The following is a 21,189-nucleotide window of genomic DNA, read 5'->3' on the forward strand; positions in this document are numbered from 1 at the left end:
CTCGATACAAATTTTCAACACATGACAGAAAATAGTGTCTTAAATTTGTCAGGCTCTATAGAAAGTCATCTATTTGTATCTGCACAAAATACTGAAGCATATCCCCTGTAACAAGTTTGGTAAGAGTAAAACAAAGTAAAACTCTTGATTCTTGAATCTTCCCTTTGTGATAGAAATATTTTTTATGTATCTCATTATTCATATTGTAGGCCTGTAATGCAGGGACACATCTTAAATCCAATCACCATATATGCCATTGATCTTTTGTAGGTTATTTCCCTTGAATATGAACTTGGTTACACCATTTTCTTTATACTTGTGTAAAGAACTTGTGGCTGAGGCATTTGTAGCAGCAGTAGAAGTTTGCATTACCCTGCATTTTGCAGGATGTAGTTCTACATTTGCAAAAAACGGAAGTCAGTATTTATTCACATGAACACAATTCCATGTTCTATTGAGTAACACAAATGCATGCAAAAAAATTAAAATGTAATTTTATTATCAATCATTGAAAAAAATAAGCTTATGTTTTGGTTCATACCAAAAGGAAAAGACTTATATCAGCAAGAATTCCAGTACTTTATATATTGGTTTCTCTAGTAATTACTCTCACAAATCAGAATACTGGAATTATGAGTCTAGTTATGTTTTTCACCATAGCAATAAGAACATGTCCATATTAACACAAGGTTACTTGATTGAAACACAGCTAATTAGAGCAAAACAATAAACTAGTCACAAAATAACTGTTGAAGAATCACAGATAGTATACACAAAATGTGATTTGAACAACTAATCACAAAATATTGCTGTCTGTGTCACTAGAGGTTGTGATTCAGTAATGCTATCTGATTCAATTGTTCAAATAAAACAGTTTGATGAAAAAACACAATAGCTTGAAAATCCAACACAAGAGGAGGAAAAAAGACACAAATGAATGAAGAAATATGACATACGTGGATGTTCTCTATGATAAATGTATGGAGATGGTTCATTCTTTTGCAAAGAACCAGTTGAGACATTTGCAGCAGCATTAGAAGTTTGCATTGTAGTGCATTTTGCAGAAGAGTAGCCATCAAGTTTCTCTAGTTCTGCATTCCCAAAAACTGAAGTCAGAATTTTTTCACATGAACACAGATCCATTGTTTTACTGAGTCACAAAAATGCTATGCAAATATAATAGAATGTAGCTTCACAAAATAACCATTGATGCTTGTTGAAGAATCAGATGATATCCCAAAATGCAATTCATTCAGATAATTCCTAGTGACACATGATAATAGTCAATAAGCAAATATATTTTTCATTGCATAAAAACAACTATCAAATAAGTTATCTGAATTGAATCAGTTGTTCAAATAATATTTCGTAGAATGGTATCTCAAATCACTAGCTCAAGGTGACAAACACCTTTTGTTTAGGATTATAAACAATTCTCAAAAAAGTGTTTTAATGCATACGTAATACAACTATAAACAGTCAAGTGAAATCGAATTCACGAAATAATTTGATCCATGGACATCATGTTTGGTCGTAAATCATTACCCCGTTCCACACAACATAAGGGTGGCCATAAGCATCTATACCGTATTTTCGACAGAAAACCTAACGATCTTTGTCATATAGTTCAATCAAGCTATCATTCAATACATTTTTTTTAAAAAATAAGCTTAAAAATACATTTTTACAAGCTTCTTCCTTCCCTGATAAGCTTCTTTAATCAAGCCAAAAAGAAACAAAAGGGATAAACTTTGTACACTACCCAAGAAGGGTATTCAACACAGAAAAGAAATAAACAAAACAAAAGAAAGGAACTTATAACATAGCATACGTGGTTGTGATCCATCATGAGAAATGTTTTGATTAGCATTAACATGAATGAAACGACAGTTATGACCATAAGAGCATTGTTTGTTGTGAAGAAACATTCTACAAAGTTGATTTTGTTGTTGTTGTTGTTGTTGCCTTCTTGGTTTAAGTTCTGCAATGCCATGAGCATATTTGCATTGAGAACCAAAAGTGCAAAAACCCTCACTGAATTTTCTGCAAAGTTGTGTCTTATAAAAATCATGAGCATCTTCAACAGAAAGAGCATGATTTGGAATTGGGTTTGTGAATGTTGATGAAGATGGTGATGAAAGTTTGAATCTTTTTTGAGATTGAGATTCCATGTTTTTGATGAAGAAATTGTTGATAGTACTGTTCAATTGGAATACTAATAGACTCAAGTGAGATCAAAAAGCTTTCAGGAAAATGGCGCCTTGTGTTATGTTAAAAGACGATAATAGCCTTATAACTAATTTATTATGGTTGTTTCAGAATTCGCCAATTGGAAACTATATAATAATACTTTCCTATTTAGTAATTCAGTTTAAAATTTACTCGATGAATAGTTTTTTACACTGTTAATATATCATCCATTATTAATTTGTGTTAATTTTATTTAAGATTCAATCAATGATGTTTAATATATGAATGATGGATGATTTGTTGATTGTGCATAAAACACTTACATTATTAGTATATATCAAATTGTAAGTAATTTAGTATTGTAATGCGTAGGAATTAGGGAAGTTATTTTGTTGAATTTTAAAAATATATTATAATGTTATTATCTTCTTTTCATTAATTTCATAATTTATGATTTAGATTAATGAATAAATCATAAATGTTGCTTAAAAAATATAAAATATCTTATGAAAATATCATTTAAAACATTTAGGTGATGGCTTATAATAAGACTATATGATATATTATTTAAAATAAATTATTAATGTAGATAAGTATAACTGACGACGATCTGACGACGATCTGACTCAGATACTGTAAGATATGAGTTGGAATCTTATATCTAAGTGGATTCCAGTAATAAACTATCATTAAAGTATATTCATAAATATGATGTAAAATATGAGGTTTGTCATAATAATCTTAATAAACCCTCCAAATTCACCTCATTTAAAGTTTTAACACAAAAAATTTTAAAATACATTGAGAATTTAGAGTAAAGGATTCAAGCAATAAAAATATTTTAAAGATGGGAGACAACATTGAAGTATGAGTTAATTACATTTACATTCCATGAGTTTTAGTAAAATTATACAAATCACTCCTCACTTTTCTACATTTATACAAACCTCCTCTAGTTTTTATACTTTCATTACACTGACCACCCTGCATGAGAAATAAGTGTAATCTTTTAAACAAAAAATGTGATAAATGCAATTAACTTAAACAAAACATGATATATTATGATGGTAAATCCAAATAATATACAAATTAATGTATCTTTATTATTTTTTGGTTACAAAATGCATCAACAATTCTAAAAAGATATTGTTTATATCGCTCTTATACTATATCGTAAAGAACCAAAAATAAGAAAGATGTATCGACTCATATATTATTTGGACTTGTCTCCATAATATATTATGTTTTGTTTAACTTAATTGCATTTATCACATTTTTTGTTCACAAAATTACACTTATTTCTCATGTAGGGGTGGTAAGTGTAATGAAAGTATAAAAATGAGGGGTTATGTAGGTGTAAAAAAGTTATGGATGGTTTGTATAATTTCACTAAAACTCAGGGGATGTTAGTGTAATTTACTCTTGAAATATTTAATCATTACTTCAGATTAGAGATTAATCTCAATATTTATGAAAATATTTTTATTTAAGAGTTAAATAGTTAATTATTTTTTTACATTAAATTATTCTCATGTTTATAGTCATTTTTAATGGATCCAAATTTTAAAAATTGGACAATGTACTTTTAAGACGAGTTTGAATTATGTCATTCCAACTCGTCTTAACACCCAACATTTTCTTATATGTATATTTATCTTGCAATTAGATATAAACAATAAGACTTTTATACTTAAGTCTAACATTTTCTTATAGAGTGTAATATCTATGTATTGCCAATATAAAGAATTATACACATTCAATATATTATTCACTATTTATTTATATTACTTTTTTAAAGAGTCAATAATCATAAAACATAAATGATATATAATATAATAATAGTTTATAAAACTCGTACATTATTAATACATATATTTCTCTCTTTTTTTATAAGCTTTATGTTATTTATTTGGAGTATAAATTTATTTGGTATAATGATTTAGGGATTAAAATGATCCAATATGGATGATTATTTTATAATTGTGGTTGTGACGTGGAAGACTCTAAATATTTAAATATAATTTAAAGCATTAAATGTTAAATACAATTATGGAATACATTAAAACATTAAATGTTGTTATTAATATATTTTGCACCAGAACATTGCCATAATCCAAAACACAGTGGGTCAGCCTTTCATGATCTATTTTAGGTAGTCATTGCTTCCTTTGATTAGAATTGATTTTTTAGAGCAACACATGTTAGAAGAGACAATCATATATTCGGAAAATAATTAATTACTCTCATATAGGATAAATGATAAGATGCTATGAGTTATAAAAAAAAAGTGATAGCTGGGGGAGTTACTTTCTTTTGGAAAATTCTTATTTTGTAACCTTTACATTGGGATTTAAGGCCAATTGATAATTATTATTATTAATAATAAAAACAAACACTTGAAAATTTCAACTCAATTATATTCTTAAAATATAGCTATTGTGGATTAGTTCTTTAGTGTGGATGAAAATAAATGCAGGAGGAAACTCCAACTCTTTGATTTTTAGGAAACACTTGATTTTTAGTTTTTTTGGAATTGTTTTTTACACTATTAACACATTATTTAATATTAATTTTGTTTGATAGTCAATGATACTTAATAGGATGATCGATAATTTGTTGACTGAACATAAAACATTTACACTATTAGTATATACATATTAAATCCTTAGTAATTTAGTATTATAATTTTTAGAAATTAGAGAAGTTATTTTATTGATTTTTAAAAATATATTATAATGTTATTATTTTCTTCTCATTAATTTCATAATTTATGATTTATATTAATGAATAAATAATAAACATTGCTTAAAAAATATAAAATATCTTATAAAAATATCATTTAAAACTTTTAGGTGACGGCTTATAATAAAGACTAGAGTAGTAACATATATTATTTTTATCATAAGAAATAAATTATTAATGTAGATTCGTTTAACTGACGACGATTTGACTCAAATACTGTAAGAGTATGAGTTGGAATCTTATATCTAATGTGAACTCGAGTGATAAATTATCATTAAAGTGTATTTATAAATATGATCTAAACTATGAGATTTGTCATAATCTTAATAAACCCTCCAAATTCACCTCATTTAAAGTTTTAACAAAAAAAAAATTAAAAATACAATGAGAATTTAGAGTAAAGGATCCAAGCAATAAAAATATTTTAAAGATGGGAGACAAACTTATGTAGTTTTATTTAATCATTAATTCAAATTAGAGATTAATCTCAATATTTATGAAGATACTTTTATTTAAGAGTTAAATAGATAATCACTTTTTATATTAAATTATTCTCATGTTTATAATGTACTAGGGTGTTCAAGTTTTGTCTAGTCATTATTTGGAGTTCATTTTAGTGGATTCAAATCTTAAAAATCGGATAATGTGTTTTTAAGACGAGTTTGAATTATGTCATTCTAACTTAATACCCCACATTCTCTTAATATGTATATTTTTCTTACAATTAGGTATAAGCAATAAGACTTCTATACTCAAGCTTTAACATTTTGTTATATAGGGTGTGATGCATTACCAATATAAAAATGTTGTAATTAGTATATTATTCACCATTTATTTGTATTATTTTTTTGAAAAGTCAATAGTCATAAAACATGAATGATAAATGACACAAATGTTAAATATAATTATGGAATACAACTTAAAAACATTAAATAGTGTTATTAATATTTTCTTGCACCAGTTCATTGTCATAATTAGGGATTACAAAAAAAACCCGACCCGTGGGTACTCGTAGAAATACCTGCAGCTGATACCCACAATAATAGCTTATGGGCGGGAGTGGGTTTTGTGATACCCGCCCTTCGGGTACCCGCAAATTTATATATTTAATTTTTAGTTAAATTTTTATATATATTTATTATTATTTTAAGATTATATATCATATACTTTATTATTATTTAATAATAAATTATACATATTTGACTATGATAATAAATTTATTATATAAATATCATATTATTCATCTAACAATTATTTTTACATATTGATTATTACAAATTATATAAATATATAATTAAAATTAAAAACTCGTTGGGTAGTCGTAAATACCCGCTACCCACACGGGAAAGCATTACCCGTGCCCGCCCACGCCGATTGTCCCATAATCCAAAACTGTGGGCCAAACCGTTTCATGGTCTATTTTAGATAGTCCTTGCTTCCTTTGATTTGAAGTGATTTTTGAGAGTGACGTGTATATTGGGAGAGATAATAATACATTCTAAAAATAATTAATTATTTACCTATAAGAGGATGAGATATTATAGAAATAACAATTAATTATTAATAGTGGTGTGAAGATATATATATATATATATATATATATATATATATATAACCAATAAAATATTAATAATACATTAAATATTTAACTTTAATTAAGACTTGATCTTCAATGATAGCATAAAAAATATAAATATATTTATTTTCAAATAAAAAATGTTGTATGTATTTGTATACAAGTTTTCTATGAATTACTACTAGTTATAAAAAAGTGATAGTTGGAGAGTTCCTTTCTTTTGGAAAATTCCTATTTTGTAATCTTCACATTGGGCTTTAAGGCCCATTGATAATTATATTATTATTAATAAATAAAAAACAAACACTTAAAAATTTAAACTCAATTATATTCTTAAAATAGAGCTATTGTGGATTAGTTCTTTATTGTGGATGAAAATAAATGCAGGTCTACTCTTTGATTTTTAGTAAAATTATATAAATTAATTTCAAATTTTTGAACTACAAAAATTACCCTTAACTTACTTACGTATATTATATGAACTACCTTTTTAGGGAATATAAGTATAATTAAGTTAAAATACAACGACTATTAGCTAAGAAGTAAAAATAATTAAATTGTAAAAAAAACTCATTTTCATTTGTCACAAAATACATTATTAATTCTAATGAAATATTGCTTAAATACATAAATGAGAATATTGATTTCATAGTCAATTTATATAGAAATTTATAAATAATCAAATTATTAGGATAACTAATTAAAAGTAAATTACATTAACATGTTTTGAAGTTTAACTTAAATTACACATTTTAAAAAATTCCACTTATTTTCCTTACAAAAACATGAATAATTTGTATAATTTTAATGAGAGTTTAAATTCAATTTTTAGTGAAAATTAAAAAGGAAAAAACCCAAATTGTTTTGGCTGGAAAAACAGAATCTATTATTCACTCCAAAACTTTGCATCAATAGAAAGAAACAATGGCATCATGCTTGTCAAATATTCTCTTCAAGTGAATCACATTTCCTTCTCTCATCACAAAAGTTCGTAACCCCTTTTATTCCTCTTATTATCTATTCATGTCAATTCCACAAAGTTGCATCCTTTTTGCACCAAACTCTTATGGGCATCACTTTCTTAACGTTTTAATCTTCAATTCATTTTGGGGTATCTGGGTTGTCCAATGATTGAAGTTGGAACTGATTGATTCCATAAAAATGGGGTTCCTCATTTTTCTTGTTATATCGGAATGTACAATGGATATAATAAACATTTTTTAGGATCTTACTCTCATGTTGTTCGTATTTACTCATAAGATTCAGCTTTTCAAAATATAATTTTTTCATTATTTTAAGCCTGTTCTGAGTGTTGGGTGATAAAAAGTAAAAAAAATGATAAGGTTGATGTAACATAGATGAGAATGTTACATCGAAAGAGTTGACTCACTTGACGATAGTATCATAAATGAAAGCATTAACCAACTGGTGTTCGTTTAAGTGGTATATGATTGATTCCCCTTACCCAAAGTCTTGTGGAAGAAAAAAAATACTTGGAGAGTTAGCTCCAGATACATGTAATGCCAAGGATAATCCTGTTACATAACTTGGAGGTAGTTATACATATTGCATTGCAGCACGTCAAGGATAATCCTGTTAGGATATACATGAAAAGTGCGGATTTAGTTCTCTTGCAGTTAGAGTTTTAAAACATTATGGTAAGTAAACACCAATATTTATGCTACATTCTTAGTAACACAAGAATTTACATGTTCTAAACTTGTATATTCATGGTATAGTTTAGGAGAGTAACATGATTTTTAACCTTTGCTAGTCATGGCTGCTTGGCTGAAATTTAATCATAATGATCTATATTATAACCTTTGCTCAAATTATATGCCATGCTTTTAAGTTTGAAATGAGTTTTTCTAATTCATCATTTTTTGTTTTGTTCTTTTAGTTTACCTGTAGTCCACAGAAGCTTATTACAAATATGAATTTGCATTACTGGTTGACAAATTTTATAAGGTGCTTTGCTATTGCAGATGTTCCTCTAAGTGCTCCAAACATTCTGGAGGATCCTGAACTGAAAAGTGCTCTAAAAGGTGGAGGACTTGGAATTTATCAATTGAATTATTCAATTAGATTTTCTACTTTTGGTACTTGGAATTTTGGAGGATAACGATTTACAATTTTCATTATATTTTCTATTTTGATATTTTAATTTACACTTATAATTTTATCATATTTTATATTTTTTTACTATTTTATATATGTATCCCTAAACGCATTGTATCCTATATTTTAGAAAAAATGTGTGTCAATATATCGGATACATATTGTATCCGACACACATGTCCGTATCCGTGCTTCATAAATGGAGAGTTTATTGGTGGGTCAGATATTATTCGTAATATGCACTTAGATTACTTCCCATCTCTAAGGGTTTATCTTTTTTGTTTCCTTTCACTTATTATTTGTACTCTTGTTTAATATTTTTTCACTTCCATGTAGAATGGTGAATTATCAAGTCCAAGAAGTAAAAGCATAACTAAGGGGATGAAGTTTAAGAGAGTGAGGTAGTTTAGACAAACTTGTCTGATGTAATCTGTTTCTTTAGCTGAATGATGACATTATGTAACTTCTGGGTAGACTGGATTAAGATATATTGTTGAAATACTGATACATAAGTGAAGCCATCTAAAGAAAAAAAGCTACACCATCGGGTTACTATCGATAGAGTGAAACCTCCATAAACGTCGACCCTTAAAGAGGTCACAATTTTAGGAATTCCACATTGAGTAGCATAACAAACTCAATACGGTAATTAAGACATGAGACTGTTCTGGTGTTTTTAAGTTGTAAGATTACGGTGGATGATTTTTTCTCAATTTTTCTTTTTTGAAAAAGGATGAAACATTATGTTAAACTTTATAACCCTGAAATTGAGAAATAACTGCAACTCACTGTTTTTTTACCATAATTAATAACAAAAATCTCTCCAATAGTACAAACTGACCCAGTCTCTAGGTTCTATAATAATATAATGAGAGAAATACTTAGAAAACACATACAAATCTTTATTAGTCAAAAACATAACAAAAAGTGACTCAGAAAATTAACTCTCCTATAATATATATACCCCTTGAACCATTCCATGATCTACCTACTTGTGCATGTTCATCTCCACCTCCCCTATTATTATTGCATGTTCCATATTCCTTCTAAAACCATGCTCTGGTTGATACTAACTATATCATTTAAGAAGATCCCTCAAGTCCCAACCTTGAACTAAGCCAGGTGCAAACCTCACCCATCTCTCTAGGAACTGTGTAATGACCAAGCCTGCACATATATGACAACCAAAAAGTGTGAGAAAATTGCTTTAACCAATCCATGAGGAGAGTAGTGGAACCAAAAAGTTCGATTCCTGATAGCGACACTTGTTAGGAGCGGCAACCACACATCCCGAAAGGATTAGTTCCTTACCCATAGGGTGAGAGGATACATTTGATAGTACAAAAAAAAATGAAATAGAATTCTGAATGGAGTTATGTAGGCTGAAAAAAGAAGTTACCCATCATATGATTTGAATGCAACATATCTAAACCCTGCTGAACTTAAGGATTGAGCAGATTTCTCTCCATATTTCCATAGGACTACATCATCACCTATAAAATAAATTTTGTGAGATAAGCTAACTAACACCGAGAAAAACATGTATGTAATGATAGTGCAAGAGTTTTTATATTGTCACTGTATCATCCACCGTTTATTGTTAATATACAGATATTACACTCATTAACACTATGCACAAAGTATGCTTAAAAATGAATCATTTTTGTACATGCTTAATCATCTACAGTAAATAATGGCATCAACATATGGGATATATAGATAGTTAGATACATACTGATTCCATGGCACAGCAAAATGGGTAATGAAGCTGCTCTCCTTCTTGCTTCATGTGATACTTCTATCTTGTTCCTTAAGCTCCTATAAATAGCAGGTTCCAACCACAGCCATTTGAGTTTAGTATTTGATCTTGGAGCAATATACACTTCTCAACAAACTTAGCAAATGATTATTGCAAGGAATTAACTTGAGTGTTTATTGGAAAAATTGATGGGAAATAATGCTACATGTTGTTTTCACAATGTATCAAGAAAGCTTCATGTTTCAATAAAATGACTAAAAGTTATTATTATTGTCGCACCCTGATTTTCGGCTACCCGACTGTTATCAACATATGCATAGAAGGGTTCTTCCTTTTAGCTAATATTGTAATATACCTTGATCCTGGAAGCCAGCCACTTAGTCCAATGATTGCTCTTAAGTTGACAGGGTATGGTATGCCATTTCCATATCTTCCCATGGCAAAACATGTTGCAGAGTATTGGGCTATTGCTGCACCCATGCTGAACCCTCCAACACCAACTTTCACTGTCACATTGAAAATCATCACCACAATGAAGCTTCAAGATATCCAATACATACACCCAAAATAGAGTGTGATCACTTTTTGTTTGTTTTCTCTCTTTAATGAGGGTTATAGATGAAGAAAACTTCATTCTTATGCAGAAGGTAAATGCTAACTAGGAAGGAATCAAGGATAGAAAGTTTGTATTGGAATATGGTGTAGAAGTTCAAAAGTTATGATTTTCTTTACAAACTTTTTATCCTCTGATTCCTTTTCCATTACACATTTTTTATCTTTTGATTCCTTAACCAGCATCAATGGATGAACATCTTCTGTCTGAGAAAAGTATACCACTCCATGCGTTACTGTTTATGATTCGTCAGCAAAACCAATCAATCACAAGCAGTGACACACTTTATGGTACAACAGATATGCTCCCGTATTAATGTTAGCATGTAGAATGATATCATTGAACCCAGTAGAATTGCATAATTTTAAGGTGTAACTAACTATTCATCATTATTTTAGCCTTGAAATTACCATCAGCTGGCTCAGTTGATAACAAGTTAGCAATGTGTGATGCTGAAGCATCTAAACCCTCCCAATCATCTGGACCATCTTCTGAAAGTTCTCCAACATCAAACCCTGAATAATATTAAATCAACAGTTTAGACTTTTTCTTATGACTGTAATAGTTATAGCTTACATAGTACATAGTACTTAGTTAGTTAGAAAGAAGAGTGAAATATCTATGCACTGTCCGTGTAAAGATTTATACACAATTAGTATATCATCCACCATTCATCTGTATTACTTTTTGAAGAGTCGATAATGATTTAAAATGAATGGTGGATAATGCATGGCAGTGCATAAAATTCATATATTGTTAGTGCATACATTTTTTTCTGTAAAAAGAATAGTAACAAAGAAGAGATTAATATTACATGCAGTGCAAGGAAAGCCACCAAGTAAAGCCACAGGACGAGTAGGAGCAGTTGGACAAATCCATTTTATCTGCATCATATCATAATTATGAGAAACATTATATTATAGTAGTTGAGAGTTATCAACATATCATATGCATGGTGTGAGAATATTATTAGCATAGAGAAGGAATTAAGATAATCTCAAACTTATAGAAGGTATAAATATTCTTACATTTGTGAGAGGAAGAGATTCTAGTAGCTGAGATGAGCTGCAATAAAACCAATTAAGCTCAAAATCAGATAAAGTTTCCTAGATAAAATTGTATAGCATAGTGTATTGAACTATGCATTAAAATGACCAAATTCAAAGGTATTTTCTGTGCCAACACTAAACACTATGAAGAATGATTCTAGAATGTATAAGCTTCTATTTATATGATATATTCTTATGCCAAAAGTCATGTCTAGTTATTCATCTGGGTAGAGAAACAAAGTAGCTTGTGGTACCCCATTTGATAATTTAGTATATACTTCCAATGAAACTTCTAAGTGTTAAGATCACAACTTTGTTCAATAGAATTTATTCCATGTTGAATCTCAGCAGAAAAAGTTCAACACTGAAAACTTGCAAAAGTTTCATCCTTCATATGCTGATTGTGTACTTGAAGCAATGAGGCAAAACACAAAAGAACAAGAATAGGACAAGCTTTTCAGATTGGAAAGAAGTGGAACTAGATCCAGAGTATAAACTTCTTGAGTTCACTAACCAGACATTTGATGTTGCAGAATGTTAACATAATTCCCTCATCCAAAAGCAAGAGCAGCAAAAAGTAAAAGCAAAAAGAGCGGATATCAGAAAAAAAAGCAGGTGAATGATGTTGTTCGATCTATGTAGCTGATACCACCGAATAGAAAAAGGCTTTGGTTGCTAATTTTGTGGTTAGAGTGGTAGAACGGAAGAATGAAATGAAAGGAACCACATAGGAAAAATACAATGTAGACTACTAAGGAAATGATGATAAGTGATAGTTTTGGTAATATTAGCATGGCTAACATATAACATTATTGAAGAGATGATATTCATAGTTTCATACCTTAAACCATTATCACCAAGACCATGCAGCCAAACTAGAGTGGCCTGGTGTTTTCCTTTCGGCCTCACTACATATGTCTTCCCGAACTCGAAAGTTCTTCGAACAGTTCTACTACCTGCAATTGTAAGTGAGAAAACTAACACTCAATGACATACTAAGTTTAAAGATAGATGGTAGATTTTAGAACATGGGGAAAAAGGTAATGACAATCCTTCAAATGGATAAGGATGAAGGACTATAAATCAAGAGAAGCAAAAGAACAAACCAGAGCCAATATGAGAATGTGCATAGCTCATTTTGTCTCTTAAGAAAACTATTCAAACTTCAAAGCACACCAACCTACTTCAGCTGCAATGACTATGAACTGCAATGTAGAAAAATGTAAAAGGGTGATGCCTCTTTTATAGTGAGAAAAAGTATGGAATAAAACATGTGCAAATGCATTATCATGTGATGTATTACTATATTATGTATAGTGACTAATGAATGCAGAAGCTATAGACCGTGCCTTCAATATCTGCTATAAGGGTATCCATGAAAATGAGAGGTAAAGGTAAAGGCAAAGACAAAAGCAAGAAACCTTTATGAGCTTAGAGAATCAAAGCAGAGGAAAACACAAAGCACACTCATTCATTACTAAGAATCAAAGCTAGGAGAGAGGGTTCTAGATTCTCAAAGAGAATCTATGCTTATGGGAAGTGGACAGAAAATAAAGCAAACGACAACAATAACAACTCAAGAATATTACTGAAAACAAGAAAGTATATAGCCTTAAGTTTGCATAAAAAGAAAAATTCTTTTCAGTCATTTGTTTATGAATTTCTGCATGATTGATGGATACCCATTAGCCTAAAAAAACTAATGTTTTTTCTCAATTTCTGTGTACTCAAAATTCTCAAACACATAAAAGGAAACCACCTAGAATTGCAAGTGGAAAATGAAGCTGAACTTCTTAGTATTTTCCCTTGCTCTTTAGTTCTCAACAAATAACAATTAAGCTCAGTAACATGCATATCAAAGTAGGATTGATAAGAGAAAGCATGCAAGCTTTATAATCTAACCTTACTCTCTTTTTTTAGCTTTCTTGCTTGCTACTAAACTTGGTACCTCAAATCTTCATACCACATTTGAATAAGACTTTTGTTTGTTTATACTCATGAGAAACAGAAATAGTCCAAATCTTCTCCTAAGTCTAGTGACAAATCATATAATATTAATAATGTAACTTCTCTTCTACACATTTAGGTGAAAAATAATGTATGAAATTTTCATGTATTTAGTAAACAAATAACTACTTTAGAAGGAAAAGAACTTCTAAGTCTTGTTTTATCTTAAGAAACATAATATAAGCTACCCTATTGTTTTACCAAACCTATAATTATAACCTCATTTCTAAAATATTATCAGATTTCTGCATATCTTTTTCTTTGTCAGATAGAAGAGACTTTAGTGGACTCCAACTTTAATATATTATCTCACTGTCACTGACCAACTTTTATTTGGTATGTATGGGTTTTCCCGTTTCACTGTCTCCAACTTAAACAAACATTTGTTGTTCTAAACTGTTATTTTAAAACATGTCTCGTACTAATGAAAATATGTCATGTCAATTAAAAAAATTAAACATTCATTATTTTTTCCTATTTTTACTTCAATATTATTGGTACGATATATGATTTATGACATAATTTGAGACAAATAATTGTTACTCCAACTTGTGGTGATATTTTTGCAGCTTTGATTCTTCTGATAGTAATAGCAAATATGTAATTTATTGCAAAGTGAAAAGTGGTGCTGGCATATATCCAAGATCATAAAAATGAGGTAGTGCCACTATGTGTATAGGTCAATGAGTACATTCATTGTGAACCACTATGTCTGTTACCCTATAGAATGCACCTTTCATGCAATCTTACATGGAAATGTTAAATGTTTAAATGTTATGTGTCCTTGGCTTGCATTGATAGCTAGAGATTCTGTAATAATGTCAACAATTCAAATTGGATATGCCAATATGGGAATGTTATCAAGCAACATAAGAACTCACCCACCATTTTTTTTTTGGTTTTTTTTGCTTAATGTCAAAACTTTCATGATGTATGATTCTTTTTTCATCTTATTCATGTATGAAAGGTTCCATGTTCAGTGTTTTTTTTTTCTGCAGGTTAAAATTATTAGGTAATTGTACTCATAAAGGGTTATACAAAAATTGTTACCAACAATATAATTGTGAGTTAACTTTATATATTTTGGAATCACTACCATATTTTTTTGTCAGAAAAAATTATTTTAAACTCAACTTGGAGATAACTAGTCCTTTAAATGAAATATTTTGATTTAGAAATCAATTACAAATTGAGAAATGTATTAACACTCGTTCATTCATACTAAACTTACTACTTGCATGAACTAATTTATACTCCTAAGATTGTTTAATTATTTATTATTAAATAAAATAACTTTAACAATCCAATTTTCAGTTGAATACCAGCTATGCGACTTATATTATGGAGTTTGAAATTAGAAACTTTACCTAACTATTACTACTCTTATCTAGAATTGTGTGAGCAAATTTTTACACCACATATAAGTCTTGTGTATTATAAGTTTCAATTTGGAATTAAGTGAAAAGCATTTTGCTTTTGACCTCTTTGATTAAATAAATCTAAATAGAAAAACCAAGACACAGAAAAAGGAATTTTAAAGTGAAATTGTTTCAGAGATAGTAAAGAACATCTTAGGAGATCTATATTGCATAAAAATAAAATGTTAAATATTAGAGCCTAATTGCATATAAGACATTGCTAGGCCAAAAAAAGCAACATCAATATTAAAATGGTTGACCAAAACACAAAATAAGTTGCTGATGTGGCAGATGCTTTGGTTGAGAATCTATTATTCCCTCTAAGGTCAAAAATTAGTGATTTTTCCCTCATCTAAGGAGAACTTAAGGCAACTTTTTGTTTTGTCAACTCCTTCTTAGGCCCACACTCAAATGCATAAAAGAGAATAACACCAAATCTTAAAATTTTGAGAATAAAGTATTTCTCAATCATGAGATAAGTTATTTCATCTAGTCATTAAAATTATGATATGTTCTATTTTTTTGTTTTTTAAATTATTTTAAAAGAAAAGTGTCAAAAAGGATACATATAATAATATAATTTAAGTGGTTGGAAGAGATAATTCATCTCCTGATACAATAAGATATTTTATTTACTAAAAAACTACATGAGTACAAGTAGGAGCGTTTGTTTATAAGCAGACAAAATATGCTGTTGGCACTACCTTGTTATTGAAGATTAAACTACTTTGTGGTGGGTGTAATCTTGCATATTAAGGTGGCTTAGATAGGCAAAAACTTTATAGTAAAGCATATTTGAGTACCAAATTGAAAATAAGTATTTTAACTTCAGAACCTGAAAAAGTTTAGTGCAACTCATGTATGACCATTTGCAAATATTTTAGAATAGAACTCTCATTTGTATTAAGCTGGCATGCAAACTCAGGAAAAAATCACTTTTTTTATTGAAGAATAAGGAGAAAAATATGTGAAAACAAATTGAAAAGTTTACTATGCTAAATGTTAAATTGAAAAGTTTATTCAAAGTCCCACAAATTGAAAAGTTACTTATGCTAATGCCTTAAAGTTTTGGTTCAAGACATGATGTCTCACTTGTGACTCTCACTCTTTCCATACCCATGTAACAATGGAACTCTCTGGTGGTTGAAGGCTCCCCGATCGCAGTCTGGTCCTATACTAAACTTGGTATTTAAAGAGAATTGCTATATTTTTGTATTGTTTGTTTTAGGAAGGGAGCACATCTTTTGTCCTAAGATGTGTATTACTTCATGTATCACTTTATATTCATTAGTTACAAAATATAAAATTAATATATATTTAGTTTTTATTTTTCTAACTAAATAAAGTGATATACATTTTGGAACAGACGATGTGACTCTCTTTTAGGGAGTTTCAATTAAAGTCAAACAAAATCAGTTTAATAATTCCTTTTTGCACATTCTCTTTAGAATAATAATATATCATCATACCAAATCATTTGACTTACATAAAAGTGATATATATTACTTATAAATTGTAGGTTAATCATTAATAAATAAAGTACTAAAAAGTGTTAAGATATATCATTTTCCACAAGTGTTGATTTAACTTTATTTTCATCTAGGACAAGAACCTGGTGCTTACCCTATTGACTAGACATTTATGAAGCATAAACTTGCATGTTTCTAGCTTCACCTTTTGCCATCTATGTTAGAATAAGTAAGAACTTTTTCTATCTAAACCATATTTAACTTTTATTATGATTTTATTAACTCAAACATCCTTAAAAAATGTGTAACTTTGCTCCCAGAAAAACAAAATAAAGCACACCAAGTAATAAAACATCGTTGTTGTCATTTCAATTTAGAATATATTTTGTTAATTCTGTGTGTATTCTCAATTATTGAATCTTTTGATTCGGTTTACATTTTTGTATAATTATCCTAGTACATCTAGCATCTCTCTTTGATGTGACACATACTTGCCCATAATGGTGTTTTTATTAGTGGCATTGATAATATTGTTAATTAATTCAATAGAAAAAGTTCTATAGAATAAATTTATTCTTAAAATCAGAAAAAATGTAATTGTTTTAAATCGAAATTATAATATAAAATCATTTAGATCACTAACTACTAAATCAAATCCTTATGGATATTTGTAAGTTTATTTTTATTGCACTATCAACATACAATATATAATTGCATTATTAACAAATTAGTTACAACTTACATTATTTGCCTGTGAAATCTCTAAGAAAAAGTATGCTTATCCACTTATTACTTCAGCTACAAAAGGAGATTTTGATTGCCATGCAAATTTCAAAATCATGTTCGATGTTTGCATGGACCAATATAATTTACAAGACAAAAGTTGTTATAAAAGGGTGAAAAGGTAGTTTGAGCTCATCAATTCATCATTAAAAGTCAAATACAAATGATAAGCCACCTTAATATAATGTCCCTCTTTTGTCCTATAATCATTACACGTTATGACTATCATATGTATTCAAGTTTCACATCAAACTAAAACATTTGCTATGTAAAATCTAATCTCGATTTTTTGTATAATTGTTGGGGTTTGAATCAACACTTTATGCCTTGTAATTAACAACTAAGTTAACATACTTGGTAATTGAATCTCCATATTAGTTAATAAAATATAATTTGCTAATTTTTCTTCCATATGCTTAAAGGAGCTAAATCTCTCTCATTGCACACATAATTTGCATACCCAATGTTAAATATATATTTACTATTTTTGTTTCTTCAATCTTGCCTTTTGTCTCTATGTAAGAGTCAATAATGATGGCAAAAATGAACGAAATAATATATAAACTAATCCCACAATGTATTGTTCTTTGTTAAAGAGTGGAAGGAGAGAATAAGCATGAAAGGATCCATCAATGTATTTTAAATTGAATTTGTGCATAACCCTTCATTATAGTGCAAAGTCAGGTTGATTATGACACAAGATAAACGAATAAGGTAGGTGTGCTAGTAGTTTAGCATTTTTGTGGAAAAAAATATGCTAGGTAAAGTAATAATATCTTCAACAAGAAAATGATTCATAAGGAATAATGGTATGTTTTCTTAAGGTTTGTGTCCATAATTTCTTTCATCTCTATCAGTGCCTTATAACTCCAAGTAAAAAACTATTTTTGTTTCAATATTATTGGTAAGATGGTGACATGAGTGAGGCTTGAAATCTATTGTAATCTGATTCCAACTTCTTGATTTAGATTTTATTATATTTATTAGCAGATCTAAGAATTTTGAGCATATACATTATTTTATCAACAAACATATTAATTACTAATTTCATATTTTAAATACTAGAAGTTTGTGAAAATTTTTTGTCTCTTTAATACATTTTTTAATTAAAATATTTGATTACATTATTATGCTTACATGCCATTTCAAGGGCTCACAAAAGGATAGAAGCATTTCCTAAGAATATTTACTTGTCATTTCCATATTTTTGAGTGTATGTTTTTTCTTTCATTTCTTTTGTTCCGTAGCCTTTACTCGAATAACTCTTATTTAAAGATTCCTCTTCAGTCCCCATCCACCAGCTTCTGTTTTTTTTGTCTATTTCTAAAAATGACCTTTCGATTTTTCAGAAAATCAAATGTCTTGATCAAGAACCAAGAATATCATTTTTCTTCTATTGGAAAGTCATTATATTTCACTTATGTTTAGTTTATATATGATATAGGCATCAAAGGCCCATAACAAAGGATTTATTAACTAATAAAACTATTTTCCATTTTATTTGGGCCTAGTTGTGCAACTTATTTGCCCTACTCTAGACTAATTACACACAAATGTATTATCTATGCACTAACAATGTAAAAATTTACACACAAATAATGTATCATACATCATCTATCATTCATTTGCATTACTTTTATTTAAGAGTCAACTATAATTGTAAATCAATAATGAATGATGAAACGACAATATAAAAAACTTACATGTCGTGTTTACATCTTTTTCTCAATTAACAATTTATCAAACATTAAAAAAACTAGAAACTATTTTTGCCCTTTTCTGATCAACATGCACCACTTCTTCAATCAGTGCATTTCATGATTTAAGTTCATAAAATAACTGACGGTTTACATATTCAAGCCCAGTTAAAGAATCATAGTGTTGCTGGCTATAATTATTCAGCAAAAAAAAAGATAAGCTACCAAGATTCGATAGCTCAAGCAAAATGACCAGCCTGTGTTTAAATGATCACAGAAATATTCTATTCTGAAGTGCAAAACCACAAGGTATAGTTATTGATCAATAAAAAACAAACAAAACAAGGCCTCAAGAACTTTGAAAGGCCAGGGCAAAACAATGTCTCTCCATCTTTCCATATTTTATTTCTGAAGAAAAGTTGCGGGATGTGATCAATGGTGTTCGTGGTCGTGGTCACCATGTCCATAAGGGTCACCGCCAGGTCCTACCACTTCAAGCTGTGAAAATTAATCAAACAATTAGCTCCAATGAAAAAATGACCGAGTAAAGTCAAAGTCCGCATTCGGGACAGTCATTTGATTATTATTCAACTAAAATTTTAAATTGGTGACAATAATTTAATGGGAATTTATTCAGACTGTTCTCATTCCTGGAATTTTCAAGTCATAGTTCATTTATGCAAAACTAGTACACATGATGCACTGCAGTGACTTCACAAGCATATCAACAAAGGGTGGCTATATATTCACCCCGTAATGGAAGCACGGTTCTCTAAAGCGCCTATTATGTTTTAATGTATGCATACCCTACATGGTGTTTCTAAATCAAACAAACATCAGCTCACAGATAAGTTGAAGCATAGGATCAGTGCTGACTGCTGACACTAGCAAGAGATAACAAATCAAATTCCTATAGAATTTTTAACTATTCAGGAGCTTGGTCATTGCTTGGTTCAGGATACCTTAAGCATTTAAATTTTGATTTAGAATTGAATAAGTCAATGCTAATACATCACACCAGGGACCAAATGGTAAGTAAGGCTATCAAAGAGCACAGCCAAGATAACCTGGACTGGCTAACTAAGAAATCAAGCCTATTTTTCAGGCTCAAGCTCAGGTCCTTCAAAATTTTCACTAATATATAGACATACATACTATTGTAGCCTCTCCAACAAACTTCAACATAATAGCATGAAGGGCATTTTTGTCCAAAATATTAGGTATTCATTACTACTATGATCCTTATAAAATTGGAGCTTTCAGGCAGAATCATGTTTGAGGGATATCAGGTATGTCAACATGAAACTAAACATGCTATTAATCTTGGCATTTAACTAAACCTGTCTTGATAATAATAGAATACTAAATGTGGTTCTCAATGCACCTCAAAATACTGTGCGCACACTGGACATTCATGAGGCTTGCCTTTCTCCAGCCAAAACCAGACAACATCATGCTCATCCTCTGCAGTTAAAACAAATTATTCACCACTATATCATAATCTATTTTATCAAATTGTAAAGAAACTCAGGTATTCACAAAGAAAGCCAACTTACCCTCTTCACCTCCTGGGCATCCAACTATCCTTCTATCATAGTAAGACTTAACAATAGCAGGTGCTTCCTATAGACCAAAAACAAATGAAGGTAGGCATACATAAAAAACACTTCAAAACCACACATGCATACATATATGATATATATTAGGACAATGTGAATCTAATGTAAATATAAGACTAAAAATTTACACTTATAAGTTATAAAATGGG

The 21,189-nt window shown here is 29.3% G+C and overlaps 3 protein-coding genes and 1 long non-coding RNA gene across 6 annotated transcripts; 1 reads left to right on the forward strand and 3 right to left on the reverse strand.

Moving 5' to 3' along the window:
- Positions 7–2,248, reverse strand: LOC109351184 (mRNA decay activator protein ZFP36-like). The gene is made up of 3 exons (XM_019592558.1): positions 1,832–2,248; positions 957–1,091; positions 7–395 (listed from the first exon to the last, which is right to left on the reverse strand). The coding sequence occupies exons 1-3, from the start codon at positions 2,169–2,171 to the stop codon at positions 232–234; spliced, it is 639 nt and encodes a 212-aa protein (XP_019448103.1). The 5' UTR covers positions 2,172–2,248; the 3' UTR covers positions 7–231.
- Positions 9,396–14,025, reverse strand: LOC109351183 (acyl-protein thioesterase 2-like). Of its 3 annotated transcripts, XM_019592555.1 has the most exons (11): positions 13,989–13,999; positions 13,469–13,552; positions 13,154–13,252; positions 12,889–13,003; positions 12,027–12,063; positions 11,813–11,882; positions 11,409–11,513; positions 10,741–10,891; positions 10,362–10,444; positions 10,026–10,119; positions 9,396–9,793 (listed from the first exon to the last, which is right to left on the reverse strand). In XM_019592555.1, the coding sequence occupies exons 3-11, from the start codon at positions 13,182–13,184 to the stop codon at positions 9,709–9,711; spliced, it is 771 nt and encodes a 256-aa protein (XP_019448100.1). In that variant the 5' UTR covers positions 13,185–13,252; positions 13,469–13,552; positions 13,989–13,999; the 3' UTR covers positions 9,396–9,708. The 3 variants fall into 3 exon arrangements, with proteins under 3 accessions (XP_019448100.1, XP_019448102.1, XP_019448101.1); XM_019592557.1 differs by lacking the exon at positions 13,469–13,552 and having other exon boundaries at positions 13,950–14,025; XM_019592556.1 differs by lacking the exons at positions 13,469–13,552; positions 13,989–13,999 and adding an exon at positions 13,807–13,894.
- Positions 19,577–21,096, reverse strand: LOC109351187. The gene is made up of 3 exons (XR_002108195.1): positions 20,978–21,096; positions 20,806–20,885; positions 19,577–19,919 (listed from the first exon to the last, which is right to left on the reverse strand). It is a non-coding gene; the product is annotated as an uncharacterized LOC109351187 (long non-coding RNA).
- Positions 19,834–21,065, forward strand: LOC109351185. Its single transcript, XM_019592559.1, has 3 exons — positions 19,834–19,919; positions 20,806–20,890; positions 20,965–21,065. The coding sequence occupies exons 1-3, from the start codon at positions 19,857–19,859 to the stop codon at positions 21,048–21,050; spliced, it is 234 nt and encodes a 77-aa protein (XP_019448104.1). The 5' UTR covers positions 19,834–19,856; the 3' UTR covers positions 21,051–21,065.

This window comes from Lupinus angustifolius, chromosome LG06 (assembly GCF_001865875.1).
Source record: "Lupinus angustifolius cultivar Tanjil chromosome LG06, LupAngTanjil_v1.0, whole genome shotgun sequence".
NCBI classification, from domain to species: domain Eukaryota; kingdom Viridiplantae; phylum Streptophyta; class Magnoliopsida; order Fabales; family Fabaceae; genus Lupinus; species Lupinus angustifolius.

Bases quoted from the DNA above. Each gene is read 5' to 3' on its own strand.
- LOC109351183 (XM_019592557.1), bottom strand. From the start codon at position 13,184: ATGAGCTATGCACATTCTCATATTGGCTCTG. The intron at 11,883-12,026 runs GTAAGAATATTT...GATATGATGCAG, and splicing joins AATCTCTTCCTCTCACAAAT to ATAAAATGGATTTGTCCAAC. The intron at 10,892-11,408 runs GTAATTTCAAGG...TCAATGTGACAG, and splicing joins ATCAACTGAGCCAGCTGATG to TGAAAGTTGGTGTTGGAGGG.
- LOC109351184 (XM_019592558.1), bottom strand. From the start codon at position 2,171: ATGGAATCTCAATCTCAAAAAAGATTCAAACTTTCATCACCATCTTCA. The intron at 1,092-1,831 runs GTATGCTATGTT...TTGGGAATGCAG, and splicing joins TCATGATGGATCACAACCAC to AACTAGAGAAACTTGATGGC. The intron at 396-956 runs GTATGTCATATT...TTGCAAATGTAG, and splicing joins TTATCATAGAGAACATCCAC to AACTACATCCTGCAAAATGC.
- LOC109351185 (XM_019592559.1), top strand. From the start codon at position 19,857: ATGGTGTTCGTGGTCGTGGTCACCATGTCCATAAGGGTCACCGCCAGG. The intron at 19,920-20,805 runs CTGTGAAAATTA...TTCTCAATGCAC, and splicing joins CCAGGTCCTACCACTTCAAG to CTCAAAATACTGTGCGCACA. The intron at 20,891-20,964 runs GTTAAAACAAAT...GTATTCACAAAG, and splicing joins CATCATGCTCATCCTCTGCA to AAAGCCAACTTACCCTCTTC.